Consider the following 16,006-nt stretch of genomic DNA (forward strand, 5'->3'; position numbering starts at 1 on the left):
TAATTACAAAGTACTAAGTTAACTAACTAACCTAACTACTGTGCTGGATGTACGGAGTAGACAACTCACAGCTCTTCGGGTTATGTCATCCTCCAGCTCCCTTCCGGTGATTGACGGAACTGTGAGGCTCCCGTATAAATAGGATTGGTGGTTCCTCCCATACAATCCACCTCTGTTGCTGGTTTGAGCATGGTTTGACCCAGATGTGATTTATACCTTAACTTCTCAAAAGACCATTTGTGTTATAATCGAGCATTCGCTTCAAGCTTACCTGAGCTTCGTCCTTCGTTGGGCTCATATCTAGCCCTGAGCGGGCCTGATAATTCTCTTGGTGAGTATGTCGTGGACACCGCTTCTCCTCACTCGTTTATCTTTGTTCTTAGTCAATATCGTTGGGCAGATCTGCCCGCGTGACCATACTGAGTGAGAGCTGACCTATATAAAGTTTCGATTGTCCCAACCGTAAAAGTCCCATATCCCTGGTCGCCCGTTCCCAGCCTGTGCCATGATGGAATCCGATATTCGCCAGCGGAAGCATGTGAACTCGGTAAATTCTGTGAGCGATAAGCATCACGATCCTACTGATGCGGCTCCGCGCCTGAAGCATGGTCTTGCCATGCAAGTACTTCGCTCTCTTCTGCTCGCTACATGGTTCAACTGCTGTTGCGTCGCTATTTTAGCGACGCAAATTATCGGCTGCCCTCTCTATCTGATCAATAAGGATTATTACTACGCCTACATGGCATACACTAAGCAATCGTTCGGCCTGGTGATTACGGCTCTTACACAGTGGGGTTGTCCAACGGTTGTGCGCGTCAGCGGAGACAAAAGTGTACGAGGTCAAATTCATCTTGCGGCGGACGGACGGTTAAAGACGAGTTTTCCGGAGCGACTGGTAATGATCGCTAATCACCAGGTATACACCGACTGGATTTATTTATGGTGGGTCGCATATACGAACCAGATGCACGGTCGCATCTTCATCATTCTGAAAGAGTCTCTCAAATACATTCCCATCATTGGTCAAGGTATGACCTTTTACGGCTTCATCTTCATGGCTCGGAAGTGGCTCTCGGACAAGCCGCGACTTCAACACCGTCTAGAGAAACTGAAGACTCAGCATTCAGGTTCTCAGTCGGGCTCGCCCCAGTATGATCCCATGTGGCTCTTGATCTTCCCAGAAGGGACGAATTTGTCAATCAACACTAGAAGACGGAGTGCGGAATACGCAGTGAAACAGAAGCTTTCACCTTTGAGGCATGAGCTTATACCCCGCTCCACTGGTCTTTTCTTCTGTCTTCAACAACTACGGGGCACCGTGGAATGGGTCTATGACTGCACCGTAGCCTACGAGGGACCTCCGTAAGTAGACTGGCATTTTGGTATTGGTCATATTTCGTTCTACGGTCTCTAACCACCTCTGTCTGTTCATCCTTGCAGAAAAGGTAGCCTACCTGACAAGTACTTCACACTCCGGTCGACATATTTACAAGGTCGACCACCGACCTCCGTTAACATGCATTGGAGACGCTTTGCGGTTGCAGACATCCCACTGGAAGATCAAGACGAATTTGATGCCTGGCTCCGAGCTCGCTGGGGCGAGAAGGATCAGCTTTTGGACGAGTGCTTCGGAACTGGCCGATTTCCGACCGAACTAGGAGGCTCTATTATCGCTGAATCTGGAAGTCCAGAGCAGACATCTGCGGCGGCTGTTGGCTATGCTGAAACACATGTTCGGCTACGCCATTGGGCTGAATTGAGCAGGATATTCATGGTGCTGGTGGGCACTGCTTTGCTGTGCAAGTTGCCCCGGCTAATTGGTTTGTATTGAGGCCATTGCGCAGTACGCCGCAGTAAATGGAGTTCTTCGGTCGGGTGGAAATTGGAGCAATGTCATGATTTGAGTAAATGCACTAAGCGTCACGACTTCTCTCCTGTTCTTATACTTACTGAATGACATGATGAGCATCATTAGTATTCTTGTGTATAGCTGTCTGTCTATATCGAGCGGGGTTGTTGCAATATTGTGTTAGACTCGAAAGTAAGGTGAGAAATCCGAATGTAGGCTGAGAAATCCAAGGTCGACTTACCTGTTGCATCATTGTGCCTGGGACATGGTTAAAGTAGGTTTAGGTAGATTAGCGGGCTCGAGCCACATCCCGTGTGGCGGTGCTACCATTTCAGCCTCAATTTCCGTCCATCTCCAACTCTATTCCATCCCATCCTCCTTCCTGGTAGGTTCTAATCCTCGACTGTACCAAACCACCAAATCGCGAGCCTGCAGCGATCATCACGTTCGACGACCCCGGCGCTACTGAGAGTAAAGAGCACTATTCTTGCCTGCCTCCTCAATAAAAAGGACCCCACTTTACCTGCAGTCCCAAGCTATCGAGTCAACCCCGAATATGACATGAATTGAGCTTTGTCTTGATAAATCAAGCATTCGCCATCGACTTCCCTGTTTCTCTCACTCGCGTCCGCCTACGGACGCATCGCTCAATTTTACGCCATGACGTCCCTTCATAATGGCCACGTCAATGGCACCACCAACAACCACGTCCCACCGGCCGCGACACCGCCAGCTAATCTTCGCTTTTCCGACATTCCTTCTGCGATTGATATTCCTGCATCAACCCTTGACAGCGAAGTCGAGGTTAGTCTAGAGGTCCTTCCCGACGATCCGACCGAGCTGTGCACCCTTTTGGAGAACGAGAAAGCCGCCAAAAACTTTTGGGTGACAATCGCGCTCGCGTATGCCAAACAAAACCAGCTCGACCATGCGATTGACATCCTTAACAAAGGGCTGGCTTCTGCAGGCCACGGGGCGATCAAGGAGAAACTCGGGCTTCTAAGCTGGGTCTGCTGGTTGTTGATGCTAAAATGCCGACAAGCGCCTCGTGTTCTGAACGAGTCCGAAAACTACACAGATTCCAAAACCAAAGACTATTACCTACAGCAAGCAACATCTACGCTGAATGAGGCCTCACGATTGAATCCGGCTTTCCCTCCTCTTTTTCTGGCACGCGGTGTTCTGTCTCTCCTACGCGCGTCAATGCAACCTCTCCGACCGACGCGTACGGGGGGTATCGATACCTCCGAACGCGCCGAATCATTACGTCAGGCCCTCAAGTGTTTTGAGGAATCGTCCAAGGTCTTTGGTGGTCGCAATATAATGGCAATCCTCGGTCATGCACGTGCGCAGTACATGCTGGGCCGCTATTCGGAAGCATTGGAAGGTTATCAGCTAGTACTTGTGAAAGCGCCTGGGCTGAGGGACCCTGATCCTCGCATCGGCATCGGCTGTTGTCTGTGGCAATTGGGATTTAAAGAGCAGGCAAAAGCCGCCTGGGAGCGGGCGCTTGCATTGGTGAGTAAACTTGACCGCACGCTGGCTGAGAAGAAGATCAGTCCTAACTTTACACAATTACTACATAGAACCCCGATTCAAAAGTCGCCAATATCCTTCTTGCAGTCTACTATTTGTACGACAGCTCCCGACACTCCACCACAGACCCGGCCTTTGGTTCTCTATATAAGGTGGCCATGACACAATATACGCAGAAGGCATTCAAACTGGATAAAGAGTACCCAATGACATGTGCTCTCTTCGGCAGCTACTTCCTCCTGCGCAAGTCATATAGTACTGTTGACAGTTTGGCCCGAAAGGCCATCCAACAAACAGACGTAATGTCGATTGCCAGTGATGGATGGTATTTGCTTGGGCGGAAAGCGCACTATGAAGGCGACCTCGTTCACGCAGCGGAATATTACAATCGAGCGGACCAGGCCCGCGGCGGTGAGAATGGTTATCTTCCTGCCAAACTAGGTAGTATACAGATGCAGGTCTCAATCAGCAAGGATTTTGACGGAGCCAAGTTCCGGCTGGAGAAAATCATCCAACAGACCAAGAACCCGGAGAGTATGATCTTGCTCGGTGCCCTCTACGCAGAGGAGGTGTTTGCAGCTAGCAGCAAAGATGATAAGTCCGCAGAAGCCAAGAAAGCCATTGGACTTCTAGAGTCTGTCCGTACTCTTTGGAAGGACGAGAGCAAGAAGATTCTGCCCGACGAGTCGGTCTTGGTTTACCTGTCCCGCCTGTACGAGCAGACCGCCCCGGAAAAGAGCATGCAATGCCTCACTCAGCTGGAGGAAATGCAACTCGCTGAGATTCCTGGAGAGGAACGTCCTGAAGGTGTGGATGATGTGGAGCAGATCAAGCTTATCCTTCGCAAACAATTACCTCCACAGCTACTCAACAACATGGGATGCTTCCTATACCAAGCAGAGAAGATTGAACTTGCTCGGACGATGTTTCAATCCGCACTCGATGCCTGCGTCAAGTCCCAGGGACAGGAGAGCGAGCTCGATACGGATGCTCTTGTGACTACCATCAGCTACAATTTGGGCCGTACTTATGAGGCAGCCGACATGCCAGATGATGCCAAGAAGGTATACGACGGATTACTAGCGCGTCACGCTGACTACACAGAAGCCAACGCGCGATTGACTTACATTGCTCTGCGACAAAGCCCAACAGATGAGGGCCCCAAAAAAATGGCTAAGCTATATGAAGCCGATGCAACTAACCTTGAGGTACGAGCCTTGTTTGGCTGGTATTTGAGCAAGTCCAAAAAACGCGCGGCCAACCTGGCGGAAGACCACGAGCAGCGCCACTACAAACACACTTTGCAATACTATGATAAGCATGACCGGTACTCGCTCACGGGAATGGGTAACATTCATCTTGCTGCAGCACGTGACATGCGGCGGGACACCGATCAAGACAAGGAAAAGCGGCGGAAGATGTACGAGCGTGCGGTGGAATTCTTCGACAAGGCTCTGCAACTGGATCCAAGGAACGCCTACGCAGCGCAGGGTATCGCCATTGCGCTCGTGGACGACAAAAAAGACCACGCTTCTGCGGTTCATATCTTCTCCAAGGTTCGAGATACATTGCGTGATGCTAGTGTTTACCTCAATCTCGGCCACGTCTACGCGGAGCTTCGGCAGTTCACGCGGTCGATTGAGCATTACGAGGCTGCCCTGTCCCGCGACCGGGCTCGTGACGCACAGGTTCTTGCCTGTTTGGGTCGTGTCTGGTTGCTGAAGGGTAAGCAAGAGATGAACTTGCAAGCTATGAAGACAGCGCTGGACTACGCCCAGCGCGCCCATGCCGTTGCGCCGGGCCAGGTTCACCTTGAATTCAATATTGCCTTCGTGCAGAACCAGATTGCCTCATTGACGTACGGTCTCCCAGAAACGCAGAAGACGGTCCAGGACGTGGAAGATGCAGCATCTGGACTCCACAGTGCGGTGGAAACGTTTGGTCGGATCGCGCAAGCCAAGAATCCGCCTTACCCGGCCAGTGCTCTGGAGCAACGCGCAAACATGGGACGCACAATCATCAAGCAGCTCGAGCGTGCCCTACAGAGTCAGAGGGATTACGAGGAGAAGAATGCGGCCAAACTCCAGCAGGCGCGCGAGGCGCGCGAAGCGGAAATCCGGCGCCGAGAGGAGGAGGTGCGCCAGGCGCAGGAGGCCGAGCGAGAACGCAAGCAACGGGTTGCCGAGGAGCGTCAACGCATGATTGAGGAGGCACAGCGATTGGCTGAGCAGCGTGCCGAAGAAGAACGTACTCGCGAAGAAGCGGAGCTAACAACGGAGTCGGAGACGGGGGCCAAGGTGAAGCGTAAGAAGCGGACCACCTCGAAGCGCAAGAAGAAGGGCACTGAGGACGACTTCATCAACGATGGCGGAGATTCTCCTCGTCAGGCGAGAAGTAGCGAGCCTGAGAGCGAAGGCGCGACGGCGCCGAAGAAGCGTCGGCGCCTAGAGCGGCGGGCTGGCGGCAAGGTACAGAGCAAATACAAGAGTAGCGAGATGGTAGTAGACTCAGATGACTCGGATGCTGAGGCAGTGGCTCCGGCGGACGATGACCACACAATGGGTGACCCGGGAGCGGATTCTGAAGACGAAGAGGAAGATGTGGTGCAGCGACGTCGGGCCAAAGTCACGCGCCGCGTGGCTGATGATGACGATGAGGAAGAGGGGGACGAGGACGACGAACCTGCAAAAACCGAGGCCTCGGTGGCTGGAAGGGGCGCAGGATCTGGGGCTAAGCCTGAGGAAGTTGCGGGTGCTGGGGCCGAGGAAGGGTATGTTGTATTTGGGGGCGATGAAGGAGATGATGATGGGCTATTCAATGACCACGACGAAGAGGATATCCCCATGCAAGATGATGAGTGAAGTCTATGGTTGTGTTGGGTTTGAGATGAGAATGGAGTGAGGGGAAAGGAGGCACCATGAGATGGCAAGAACCAGACCGACTTTTATTAGGGCAATTACGTTTTGTGAGTTCAATTCTGTTATGCTCGTTCGCACCATGCCGTTACGGTGGTCAGATTATGAGAAGGCGTTGTTGGAATGGAAGTGGTGGGGGTGGGTTGTGTTGGTTGGCCTACTAGGTTATGAGGTGCCTAGATATGTACAGTACAATAAACATATTCTGACCTTCTTGAATATTAGTATTATGAGTACTATTCGTGCTCCCTCACTATGACATCAATCCGAAATGGCCTGGGTTATAAGTCTAGTAGGAATATCTGGACCCTGAAGCAGATCACCTTCCTCACAGGGTTGGAACAATGAAGCTATTCCCAAGTTAGTCAATCCAATATTAGCAGACTGCCAGGGCTGAAGTGTCGTTCTAATTTTATTTCTGAATATCATCCAGTTCTGAACAATAATGATTAGAGCATCCAATACATTACTCCGTATCTAGTCCCTCTCTCGTGCAAGGTGGGAGGGACACTGCTAAAAATGGCAAGTATTAGTGCCGGTCTGGTCTAGCCTCAGAGATCGTCAGGAGTTCGAGGACGATGGAGCGGAAAAGTTGGGAAGGAAAGATTTGAGGAAGGAAGGCGGGATGGTGCAACACGCTAGGCATTCAAAGCCACTAAAGGGTTGAAAATCCAGGAGAAACAAAAAGGTAAAGGGAGGCTGGAGGCTGAAGCTTGAAAGATCTGAGACACTGGTGTGGCAGGCAGATTTGGCCCGGTATGATCTGGTTACAAATACCATGGATGTGTAGTTATTGCTAACCTCTTTTCAATACTGAGTTTCCGCTCCCTCACATTGGTAACAGCACTATAACAGTACTCCGTACTTTATCATAATATCATAGTTATCTAACCTACTAAGGACTCCCCTCCCTTACGGTGGAGTACGCAAGAAGCAAAGCTAACTAGGTCAAGTTAGCACCTCCTACTTATGTTCAGACTTGACGATTGATACATCATTTGAACGTTGGTATGCAATGCACCAAGTCAAGTCAAATTGAGAGAAAGCGATCATGGATGGTACCTAAGGGTCGGAAGCGGAACGTGCCTAAGCTGCACGAGGGCACAAGCAGCTGCAGGTACGGGTGGTACAGTACTTGGTACTGTCTACATATACATCATACGTACATACACACAAAGCGGTGTGCGTCCTGATGCGTCCACCTCATCATTGGTCCTCCCAGCCTTGGAGTCGAGGTCTTAGTATTTTGCTTGGTTCAAACCCCCAAGCAAGCCCTGTCAGCTAAATGCCGAAGCCTTCCTGAGACAGTACAGTGAGACATTCGGAGCTTTGACTCGGATCCGAGGCAAGAGGCAATACTGAGCAAAATGCGAGAGAGACTGGAGTCGATTCGGGCACACAAACTCACAATCCCATTTTGTGTGAACCCCGAGATCCTGGTCACTGCATGAATCTACGATGGGTCCGACCAGGATCATCGAGTGTCGATTCAATTATATGATGAGACTTATCCCACCACGTTGAGTGGATAATATTCCCCGCCCGCCTCTCAGCCTAGGCAATACTACGGTATCTGGTCTCGCCATTCGGAGGTGCAGCGAGCAGCAGCCCGCAGAATGTGATGGAAACACATGAAGCCATTGACTTCTGAAAGGCACTGTCAGCTTGATGGGCGGCCCGCAAAGTTGTCGTTCTCAACGCCTTGTCGTCGTGGCTAAGGACGCCCCGTTGGGCTGCTACTATCTCACTTTTTAGAAACGGGGTCGGAGAGCTGCCTTTTCCCGCATTCATGATATGAAAAATTCTGTTAGATGGGAGAGACATGTCGACAAAGAAATCTGAGTCAAATTCGCTGCTGCTGCTGCTGCTGCTGTGACATGCTCACCTTGTCTGAACTCCCTTGATCCCTCTTCCCCCGCTAGGCGTTCACAAAGTTCAGCCAGGCCGAGAAGCTCCCGTCAACCGTCCAGTCAAGCCGCTGGAATCTAGGGCTAGCATCAATTCTGGGGTGACTGGTGGAGAGGACGTTGAATTGGGTCCGACGGCCGTGTAACGTATAGGCGAATGAAGATCTGGTCGTGCCTGAACTGACGTCTCGTATTATCGGAACCGGGGCTGAATGGATTTCTTGGTCTTTCTAGCTTGCTATGTCGCGATCCATTGCTGAACAGGCCTGTGCCTGTCACGTCGCATTGCGTCAACAAAATAAAATGAGTAACTATCTAGAGTATATGTGGTCTCTCCCGAGTACGAGTAAGTATTCGTACGGATTACTGGATGATGGGTTCACGATAGGTAGTACATGATAGTTTGGGTATGTATGTTCGAATGGGCGAGATACGCAACGCACAATGATCCCAGATCAACGAACTACACTTGTACGAATACGATGCGATCATGGATGGCCTGCGTTGGCTATGCAGTGCTCCCATTCAACGAGCTGAGCGCGAGACTTGCTTCGACTGTGTTTCCTTGATCAGGAAGTTCGTCGTACTCGGGCAATCACCACCGTACGTACTGCTAAGTGGTAGTAGGTTGTCTGTGGGTTCGGACAATTCCCAGCTGGCCTCAGCTCGTTCATCCGACTCTTGTTGCAGTGCCAAAACTAATAATCTAATGGGTTCTCGCTCCCATAGTTAGCATTTTGAGGATTCACTATTGCTGCTATCGGAATACAAAGACTCTGTCTAAAGGTTTTCTCAAGATTGTGTGTGTGAGTGTGTGTGTTCTTTTTTATTCATTGTTTCTTCCATCGCAGCTCACGCCAATGAACTGAAGAATTCTGCATGTGGATAGTAGGACCATGATGCCGAATGCCGATCAAGCCAGCACAAGGCCAGTTCCGTGGATCGGAGTGGGCAGCAGTTGAGGGATTACTAGAAGACAGTATCCATAGACATAAGGAATAATGATTCAAGATAAATCTATGTTTCCCAGTCGCCTTTGTGAATTGGTCTCATAATTCTACCTACAGACAAATTGTTAACCCTTAAACGTAAGACACTTCTTCATATTGTAGTTCTGTATCACTGCTTACAGATTGACCAGATAAGGAGGCTCAATCTGGCAAGACCCGTTGGACTTATGTACACAGTACTCCGTGTTCCGTAACTACGTTTTTGATCTAACTAACTATTACTGTACCATACCTTAAGACAACTGTTATCAAAAAGTAATAATACCAAGTCTCTGTACTAGTTAATTGACAACCCAGGAATTTTCTAATCTTTCCGGCATCCCCATCGGCTAGCCTTCTCCCCTCCCAACCCAGTCATATGGAGCAGTCAGGTAGTAGTAGTTGGTTAGTAGTTGTTAGTTTACCTACAGTTGACTAAGGTAGGTACTACAGTGAGTTAGTCGTGGTCGTGAAAGTTGAGGACCCAAGCAAAGATTTATTTTTTTCCACCTTTTTTGATTAAACATTGTTTATATTTGTCTTTCTCCACCACCTCTTCTACCCCTTCATCCTCTTCTTCCATATAACTAAACTCCGAGCTCTTCGTACCTTCCCCAGACCGTGAACCTGTTATTATCCGATACTTTTCAATCGTCCTTCGTTTCATCTGCGGTTCCTCTTGTACTGCGCGATTCTCCACTGGTACCTAAGTGGTGCGCGCCCCCAAGTTGACTTGCCCACTTGCACTCGCTATTCGTACATAGTCCCCATACTTCCCTCCTTTACTACTAGTAGAACTCCTATTCTTCCTATTCTTCCTTTGCTTTGACTTTGACCTTCTTTGGGCTGGTGCTGCCACAACTGCTGCTTGCCAACTGTGCTCTCTCCTGTTCCGATTTTAGGACGTGTTTGTCGCATCCGTTTCAACCCTCGATCTAAAACAACTCCAGAAACTTTCCGCCGCACGATACGGGGTTTCTTCATCTCTTCCTACTTCTTCAGCCACCTCCACCCACCCCCCCCCCTCTCCCCGTGTCGCTCATCCGCCTCTCTTTTAAACCCTCTCCTGCCCCCGATCGTACTTCATCCTCTGTGGCTTCGCTCTCCGTCGCATCGATCTCCTTGCACACGAGAAAATCCTCCGCGCCCTTATCATGAACCGAAGCCAGATCATTTTTCTGCGATTGGTGGCTTAAGAGGTTGCTCAGCGCATTTATATGTTTGGCTCGCGCCTTTTCCTCCATACATAGCCATCGAAATCTCTTTCCTCCACACGCGAAACAACATCGCTCTCTCCGACTCACTTGTCGCTCTGCCTCGGACCCCACCATGTCTCAGCAGGATCTGGACCGTGCCTATGGCCGAGCACCTAGCAATGGATCCCCCGAACAGTATTCGGTTCACACCCGCTCCAGATCGACCGCACATGCGCAGAGTCCAAAGCGGCTGTCCGTCTTGAGCGGCCGTTCTCGCAGCAACACCACCAATTCCACGACTTCCTCCTCCCGTCGTTCACCGGGTTCCTCGATGACCTCGGTCGATGGACCCTCCCTGCCCTTCTATGAAGACCGGGCCAGCTCGTCGGCCGGCTTTCGTTATGAACGCTCTGAGAGCGTGACGAAATCGATCCTGTCGCGTGGTAGTCGCATTCTGCGTCGTCGGGGGAGTAAATTTCACATAGTCTCAACGCTGGATGAGGAGGACGAGGTGGACCGTGAAAAGTCCCGATTTGAGGTTTCCGATCTCTTTAGTCGACATCACAAACCACGGCAGAGCGACGCACGTAAGTCTTTTCCAATCCTACTTTCTATCCTCGACCATAGCAGCTGTTGCACGCGCGCAATCCATACGAAGTTGGCATGGGATGTTTATGCTGATGGCCTTCGCAGATGATCAGCTGAAGAGCTTGATCTCAGATCCGTTTGACTTCCACCATCTGACTCACACAAGTCCGTCTCAGTTTCAATCTCTCGAGAAGGCTCGGGAGACTGACTTGGTCACCGAATTCTCGGCGATTCGTGCCTCTCAGAGACCTGTCACTAACCTCAAGGGTATTCAAGCTGATGATCTGCATTTCCGTGATTTCTCATCAGAGGACCTTAACCAATACAGGATCGCCATCGCTGAGAACGATATTGCTGCCGATACGATACCAGTAAGCCCCCCAGCATCGCCGGATGGCTCCTCGTCGATCAGTCCTAAGCAGCACGATATCCGAGGGCGCCCAGAGTCGCGCGTTTTTGAGAACTTCTCGCGACCTGTTCCCAGAGCTCCCAAGGGACCGGACATGGCTACTTCTCCCCTAAGAGCTTCTTCCTCAAGGCTAGCGTCGTCTCCGGAGCTGCCTGAGCCAGCTTCTCGGGCCATTGACGAGCTTCTGGGCTTGTCCAGCCAGCCAACATACCCTGAGCATGTATACTCGCAGGACGGTGACGAGGATGATGATGTATGCCGGGGTTCTTCATGGTCTCAACTAAACTTGCAGGACATGTTCGCAGTGCCTACTCCCCATGCACTTACCACGGATATTGGCAAGGAGAGACTTGATGCGAGGGCATCGTCCATGTCTCTGACAACTCTGTCCTCTGACCTGGAAGGCGTACCGGAAGAAGAAGAAGGTGAAGAAGTAACACTCATGACCTCGGATCAGTGGTTCGAGTCTGAGCTTCCCGGTGACATGCGATCATCTCAGACAATCACAGGCTTCAGCCAGCTCCCGTTGGTCGAGATCCAGTCAACTTCCACGGCTGCTCCTTCCACCTCTGGCCTGTCCTTACACATAATGCAAGACCTAACAAGGAAATTCTCCGAGGCACTTGGCTCTCCTACTCTTCCTCAGGAACGTCCAATACCAGAAGTACCACCAGGAATTGAACAAGCTGGCTCAGAAATTGCGAGAAGAAGGTCTTTGATCGCTCCGCGAGCCATCCATGAAACCTTGTATGATTCGTGGGAGGCTGATATCGATTATTGCTACCAGCATGCAGCCGAATCGAATTCGAATTTCGATTGGACCCGCAATTCCATTGACGAGCCTAAGGCGGATGTGATGGTAGGAGCCGACATTGGCCCAAATCACAATGACAGCATGGTCTCATTCAGTCGTCCAAGCGCCACCGCCGTGATAACCACGGACTTAGACTCCATTCCGTCATTCTCGGAAGTCAGCTCTCACGTGGCTGTTACGCCTTCCACTGCTGATTATGACTCTAGCGTGGCCTCTCTCCAACGAGATAGTGATTACTTCCGTCCTGTCAGGTTCGAACCAGCCTTGATCAAGACAATGAACCCCGAGTCCTTGTATGAGGACTATCTCACCGCAGATGCGGAGTCGGACCGCCATTTCTCATATTACTCGCAGCAAGGTGCAATTCAGCCCATCGAGCATTCCATCTCTCCCCGAAGCAGCTTCTCCCCGATCAGCAAGTGCAATTCTCAAGAAAGTCTGATTTTATCCCGCGCAGCATCAATTGTGCGCAAACATCGGTCATCTGTTTCGACCGCTAGCGTTCCCGAGCTAGTGCACAGTCTGGCAAACAGCCGAGAGCTCATCTCGACTGAACAGATGCTCTCACTCACTAGCGAATACACTGCGGGTGGACAGCCAGACTCCCCACACCATAGACAGACCAAGAGCCTCGCACGGGAAGCCGAAGCACAAAGGCTGTATCACACGGAGTCGGATGCAAGCTTCAGCCCTGTGGGGTCGGGCCCTGCTATTATTTCTTCTATCCACGACCGAGCTAAGTCCACGAGCGAGGTTGAAGCAGCACCCTTGGTCGCCGCCGCTACTTCCAAGGTGGCGCCGCGTCGTAAAGGCAGAGCATCCTATTCCCTCTTTCCAGCGGCTGCGAATTGAGTTATTATGTGGCCTGTACATTTGATAGACCGACGCATCTCATTAAAACTAACCAACTCAGTCACTTCGCAATTCGGACGCGTCCTGGTTATCTTCACTAGTCGTACTGCCATCGAACGTCTTCTATGAATTTATGATCTCCATCACCTGTTTTAGCCGAGATTGCTTCCAGTTCTTTTATACTTCGAGTTCTTGCGACGACAATCTGGCTTGGACATTTGCATAGCAGCACTGCACGCTACACTTCCTTGTTTTTCTTGCCTATCTGCACTTCTCTTGCATTTCCGAGCGACTGTTCTCATCGGTGGAAAAAAAACTTTGGGTTTTTCTTTTCGTTTGTTTTCTTTTCCCTTTTTTTCTTCGGCCTCTCTCTGATTTTAGGCATGGAGAAGTGACTTGATATTGTCAGCGGGGCTTTCCTAAACAATTTCCGCTTGGTTTCGGCCACATTTTTGTTATTTTCTCCGGAGGATCTATGGTCGTGAACGTGGAAAGTATTTGAATGTTCATTTATTCTCTCATAAGAAATGCGGCACCATCGGTGGTCGTTTGAAATCCAATTCCAGTTTATCGAGTACAGAAGAGACGTATCAGGTTTGTTCCTGAAAGACCACCTGGAATGCCACAGGCGACTGCCAAAGAGGACTAGGTAATCAGTGCGATTCTGTAACCTACTGTAGGCAAAGCTGAATTTGGGCCCATATATGAGGAACCTTCGGAGATGCAAGCCGGATTCCAGGTGCCATGACGGTGTAACTCACCGCTTATCGGGCGGTTTCAAATACTGCCTGACAATCTCGGAGCATTGCCCCCCATGCGTCTCTCCAACACCACATCCATTTCTGATCGTGTCTCACGCCTGCTTCTTGCCGTCAGCTCATCTTCCTTGAAAAATCAAATGGTTGAATTTAACTGTTTAAAACTATGTCGGAATTGTCACGAGCCTTGAGCAAGCGTCAAAGCGACGACAGCTTGATGCCTCCCCCGCCTCCACCGAAGCGCATCAAACGACCGGCCACTGTCCTCGACGAAGACGTCTACACCAATGCTCTCTCCGAAATCATTGCGCGTGATTACTTTCCTGGCCTGGTGGAGGCTCAGGCGAAGCATGAATATCTTGATGCGTTGGAATCGCAGAACGTCGAGTGGATTGCAAGTTCCAGTCAGAAACTTGCCAGCCTATTGAAGACTCCTGGAAGAACCCACGATCGCTCTGGTCATACTAAGATGGCACCACAGTGTACTGGCACTGGAAGGCCAGGGGACACCCCGATGGGTTGGGGCGGGGATACACCTCTGTCGACGACGTCTGTTTTGCCACCAGGAACCCAGATATCAGTGGCAGAATCCAAGCCCGAGGCTCCAGATGTGAGTCGGCTAGGATTACTAGAGTTTCAAGCTAGGTATACCAGCGAAGACAACGAATCTTTCAATAATTTATTAGACAGAAGGAATGCCAAGCATCGTGAGAAGTATGCCTGGCTATGGAACGGGAACAAGATCCCGTCCGCACGACAACTTGCGCACCGTCGGCGAGAGGCTAAGCGAATCGAGGCTCAGGGAGGCAGTTCAGACCAGAACAAACAAGCACTAATCAAGACTGACTTGGATGCTCGACCTGCTCAGCCCGACACATGGAAGACATATCCGGAGAACTCACTTATGTTCGCGCCTTCGTCCGTTGAAGACACCTACGAGACAATTCAGCAGAAAGCGGAAGCTGCATCCCGAGCAGCACCCAAACGCGTGGTATACCAGAACACTCGTCTTCCACATGAGACTCTTCAGCAATCATCTGGGACTGCACCTCCACCTTCGCCATCAATATCGGTCATCAAGGACGCTATCGCTGGACTTCCTCGTCCGACCAATTCAGAGCCTGGCTACATTGGCGGCGAAACGCCTCGAGTGAATGGATATGCGTTTGTGGATGAAGATGAGCCCGAGTATGACCATGCCTCCTCCAGGGTCGATGACTCTATAACAGACGGTTTCAATCTGCTTGGGAACAGTGATGCAACTCCAAATCCGTTTCAGATTAAGGAAAATCGCAAACGTGAGGATCTTCATCATCGTATGGTCGACCACGTGGCACGGACAAAACGTGCGGAAAAGTTCAGCCGCAGAACCGTATCACCCGTGGTGATGACCCCAACATTCGCGAGCAGTCCGCGATTGGATTTCGGGCGACGAGCACCAGGTGCAGCTACTCCCGGGACTAAAGCAGGCAAGATGTTAACGCCCGCGGCGCAGAAGCTGCTTCATCAAGTGGGCAGTACGCCCCGCCCAGGTGGTTCGTTTGCTACTTCGTCCTCTAATCTCAGGAGCATGTGGACACCAACTTCTAGGAAAGGCAAATGATGATGCTTGCGGTGGTTCGCTTTTGTATCTGCTTATTGTTTTTGTTAATGAGCGTTTTCCCATGACTAGATACCATGATATACACGAAGGCGTCCTGCATTTAGCTTTGTCAATTCGTCTGCGATTCAAAGCTGGGGTATATCTCAAGCCCCGAGGGTTTAGTTTCCAATCTAGTTTGTTGCGTGTTCTTGCCATCAAACGGATGCAAGTAGCCACTCTTCTTTCTATTCTTGTATTTATCTTTGCTCCTCATCGCCACTTGCTGGTATGATCAAGGCTGCATTGCAAACTAAGAACCTGTAAGCCGAACCAAGAAAAACAACCCATCTGTCCGAGTGAAGCGAGTGTCATGGCAGCACAACACTTGGATTGCACAAATGATAGACGATATGATATAGCTCCGCATCAAGTTAACATCAAAAATGCATATGCGGTAACATCGCAGGTAAATCCAAAAAGGGTATCTATTTCCGAATATTCAAGAACACAAGAGATACATCCCCCACAGTGTCGGTATTGGTTTGCTGCGAGCCCTTAGTCCGTGCGTACACCCCCTAACTGCCAAAACCAGGAAGAAAAGTACAGCAGCA

The 16,006-nt window shown here is 50.5% G+C and overlaps 4 protein-coding genes across 4 annotated transcripts; all 4 read left to right on the plus strand.

Moving 5' to 3' along the window:
• Positions 1-167: 167 nt before the first annotated feature.
• BP01DRAFT_361045 (lysophospholipid acyltransferase family protein) lies at positions 168-2,016 on the plus strand. The gene is made up of 3 exons (XM_025576046.1): positions 168-331; positions 446-1,362; positions 1,441-2,016. The coding sequence occupies exons 2-3, from the start codon at positions 509-511 to the stop codon at positions 1,829-1,831; spliced, it is 1,245 nt and encodes a 414-aa protein (XP_025426635.1). The 5' UTR covers positions 168-331; positions 446-508; the 3' UTR covers positions 1,832-2,016.
• Positions 2,017-2,231: 215 nt separating this feature from the next.
• On the plus strand, positions 2,232-6,534 carry BP01DRAFT_361046 (putative RNA polymerase II transcription elongation factor (Ctr9)). The gene is made up of 2 exons (XM_025576047.1): positions 2,232-3,367; positions 3,436-6,534. The coding sequence occupies exons 1-2, from the start codon at positions 2,510-2,512 to the stop codon at positions 6,244-6,246; spliced, it is 3,669 nt and encodes a 1,222-aa protein (XP_025426636.1). The 5' UTR covers positions 2,232-2,509; the 3' UTR covers positions 6,247-6,534.
• A 3,819-nt stretch (positions 6,535-10,353) lies between these two features.
• On the plus strand, positions 10,354-13,204 carry BP01DRAFT_204022 (uncharacterized protein). Its single transcript, XM_025571049.1, has 2 exons — positions 10,354-10,979; positions 11,086-13,204. Exons 1-2 carry the CDS (start codon positions 10,526-10,528, stop codon positions 13,053-13,055), a joined length of 2,424 nt encoding a protein of 807 aa, XP_025426637.1. The 5' UTR covers positions 10,354-10,525; the 3' UTR covers positions 13,056-13,204.
• A 680-nt stretch (positions 13,205-13,884) lies between these two features.
• Positions 13,885-15,683, plus strand: BP01DRAFT_361049 (splicing factor ESS-2 family protein). The gene has a single exon (XM_025576048.1). The coding sequence runs from the start codon at positions 13,980-13,982 to the stop codon at positions 15,414-15,416; it is 1,437 nt and encodes a 478-aa protein (XP_025426638.1). The 5' UTR covers positions 13,885-13,979; the 3' UTR covers positions 15,417-15,683.
• The last annotated feature ends 323 nt before the right edge of the window (positions 15,684-16,006 follow it).

This window comes from Aspergillus saccharolyticus (assembly GCF_003184585.1).
Source record: "Aspergillus saccharolyticus JOP 1030-1 unplaced genomic scaffold BP01scaffold_62, whole genome shotgun sequence".
Classification (NCBI taxonomy): domain Eukaryota; kingdom Fungi; phylum Ascomycota; class Eurotiomycetes; order Eurotiales; family Aspergillaceae; genus Aspergillus; species Aspergillus saccharolyticus.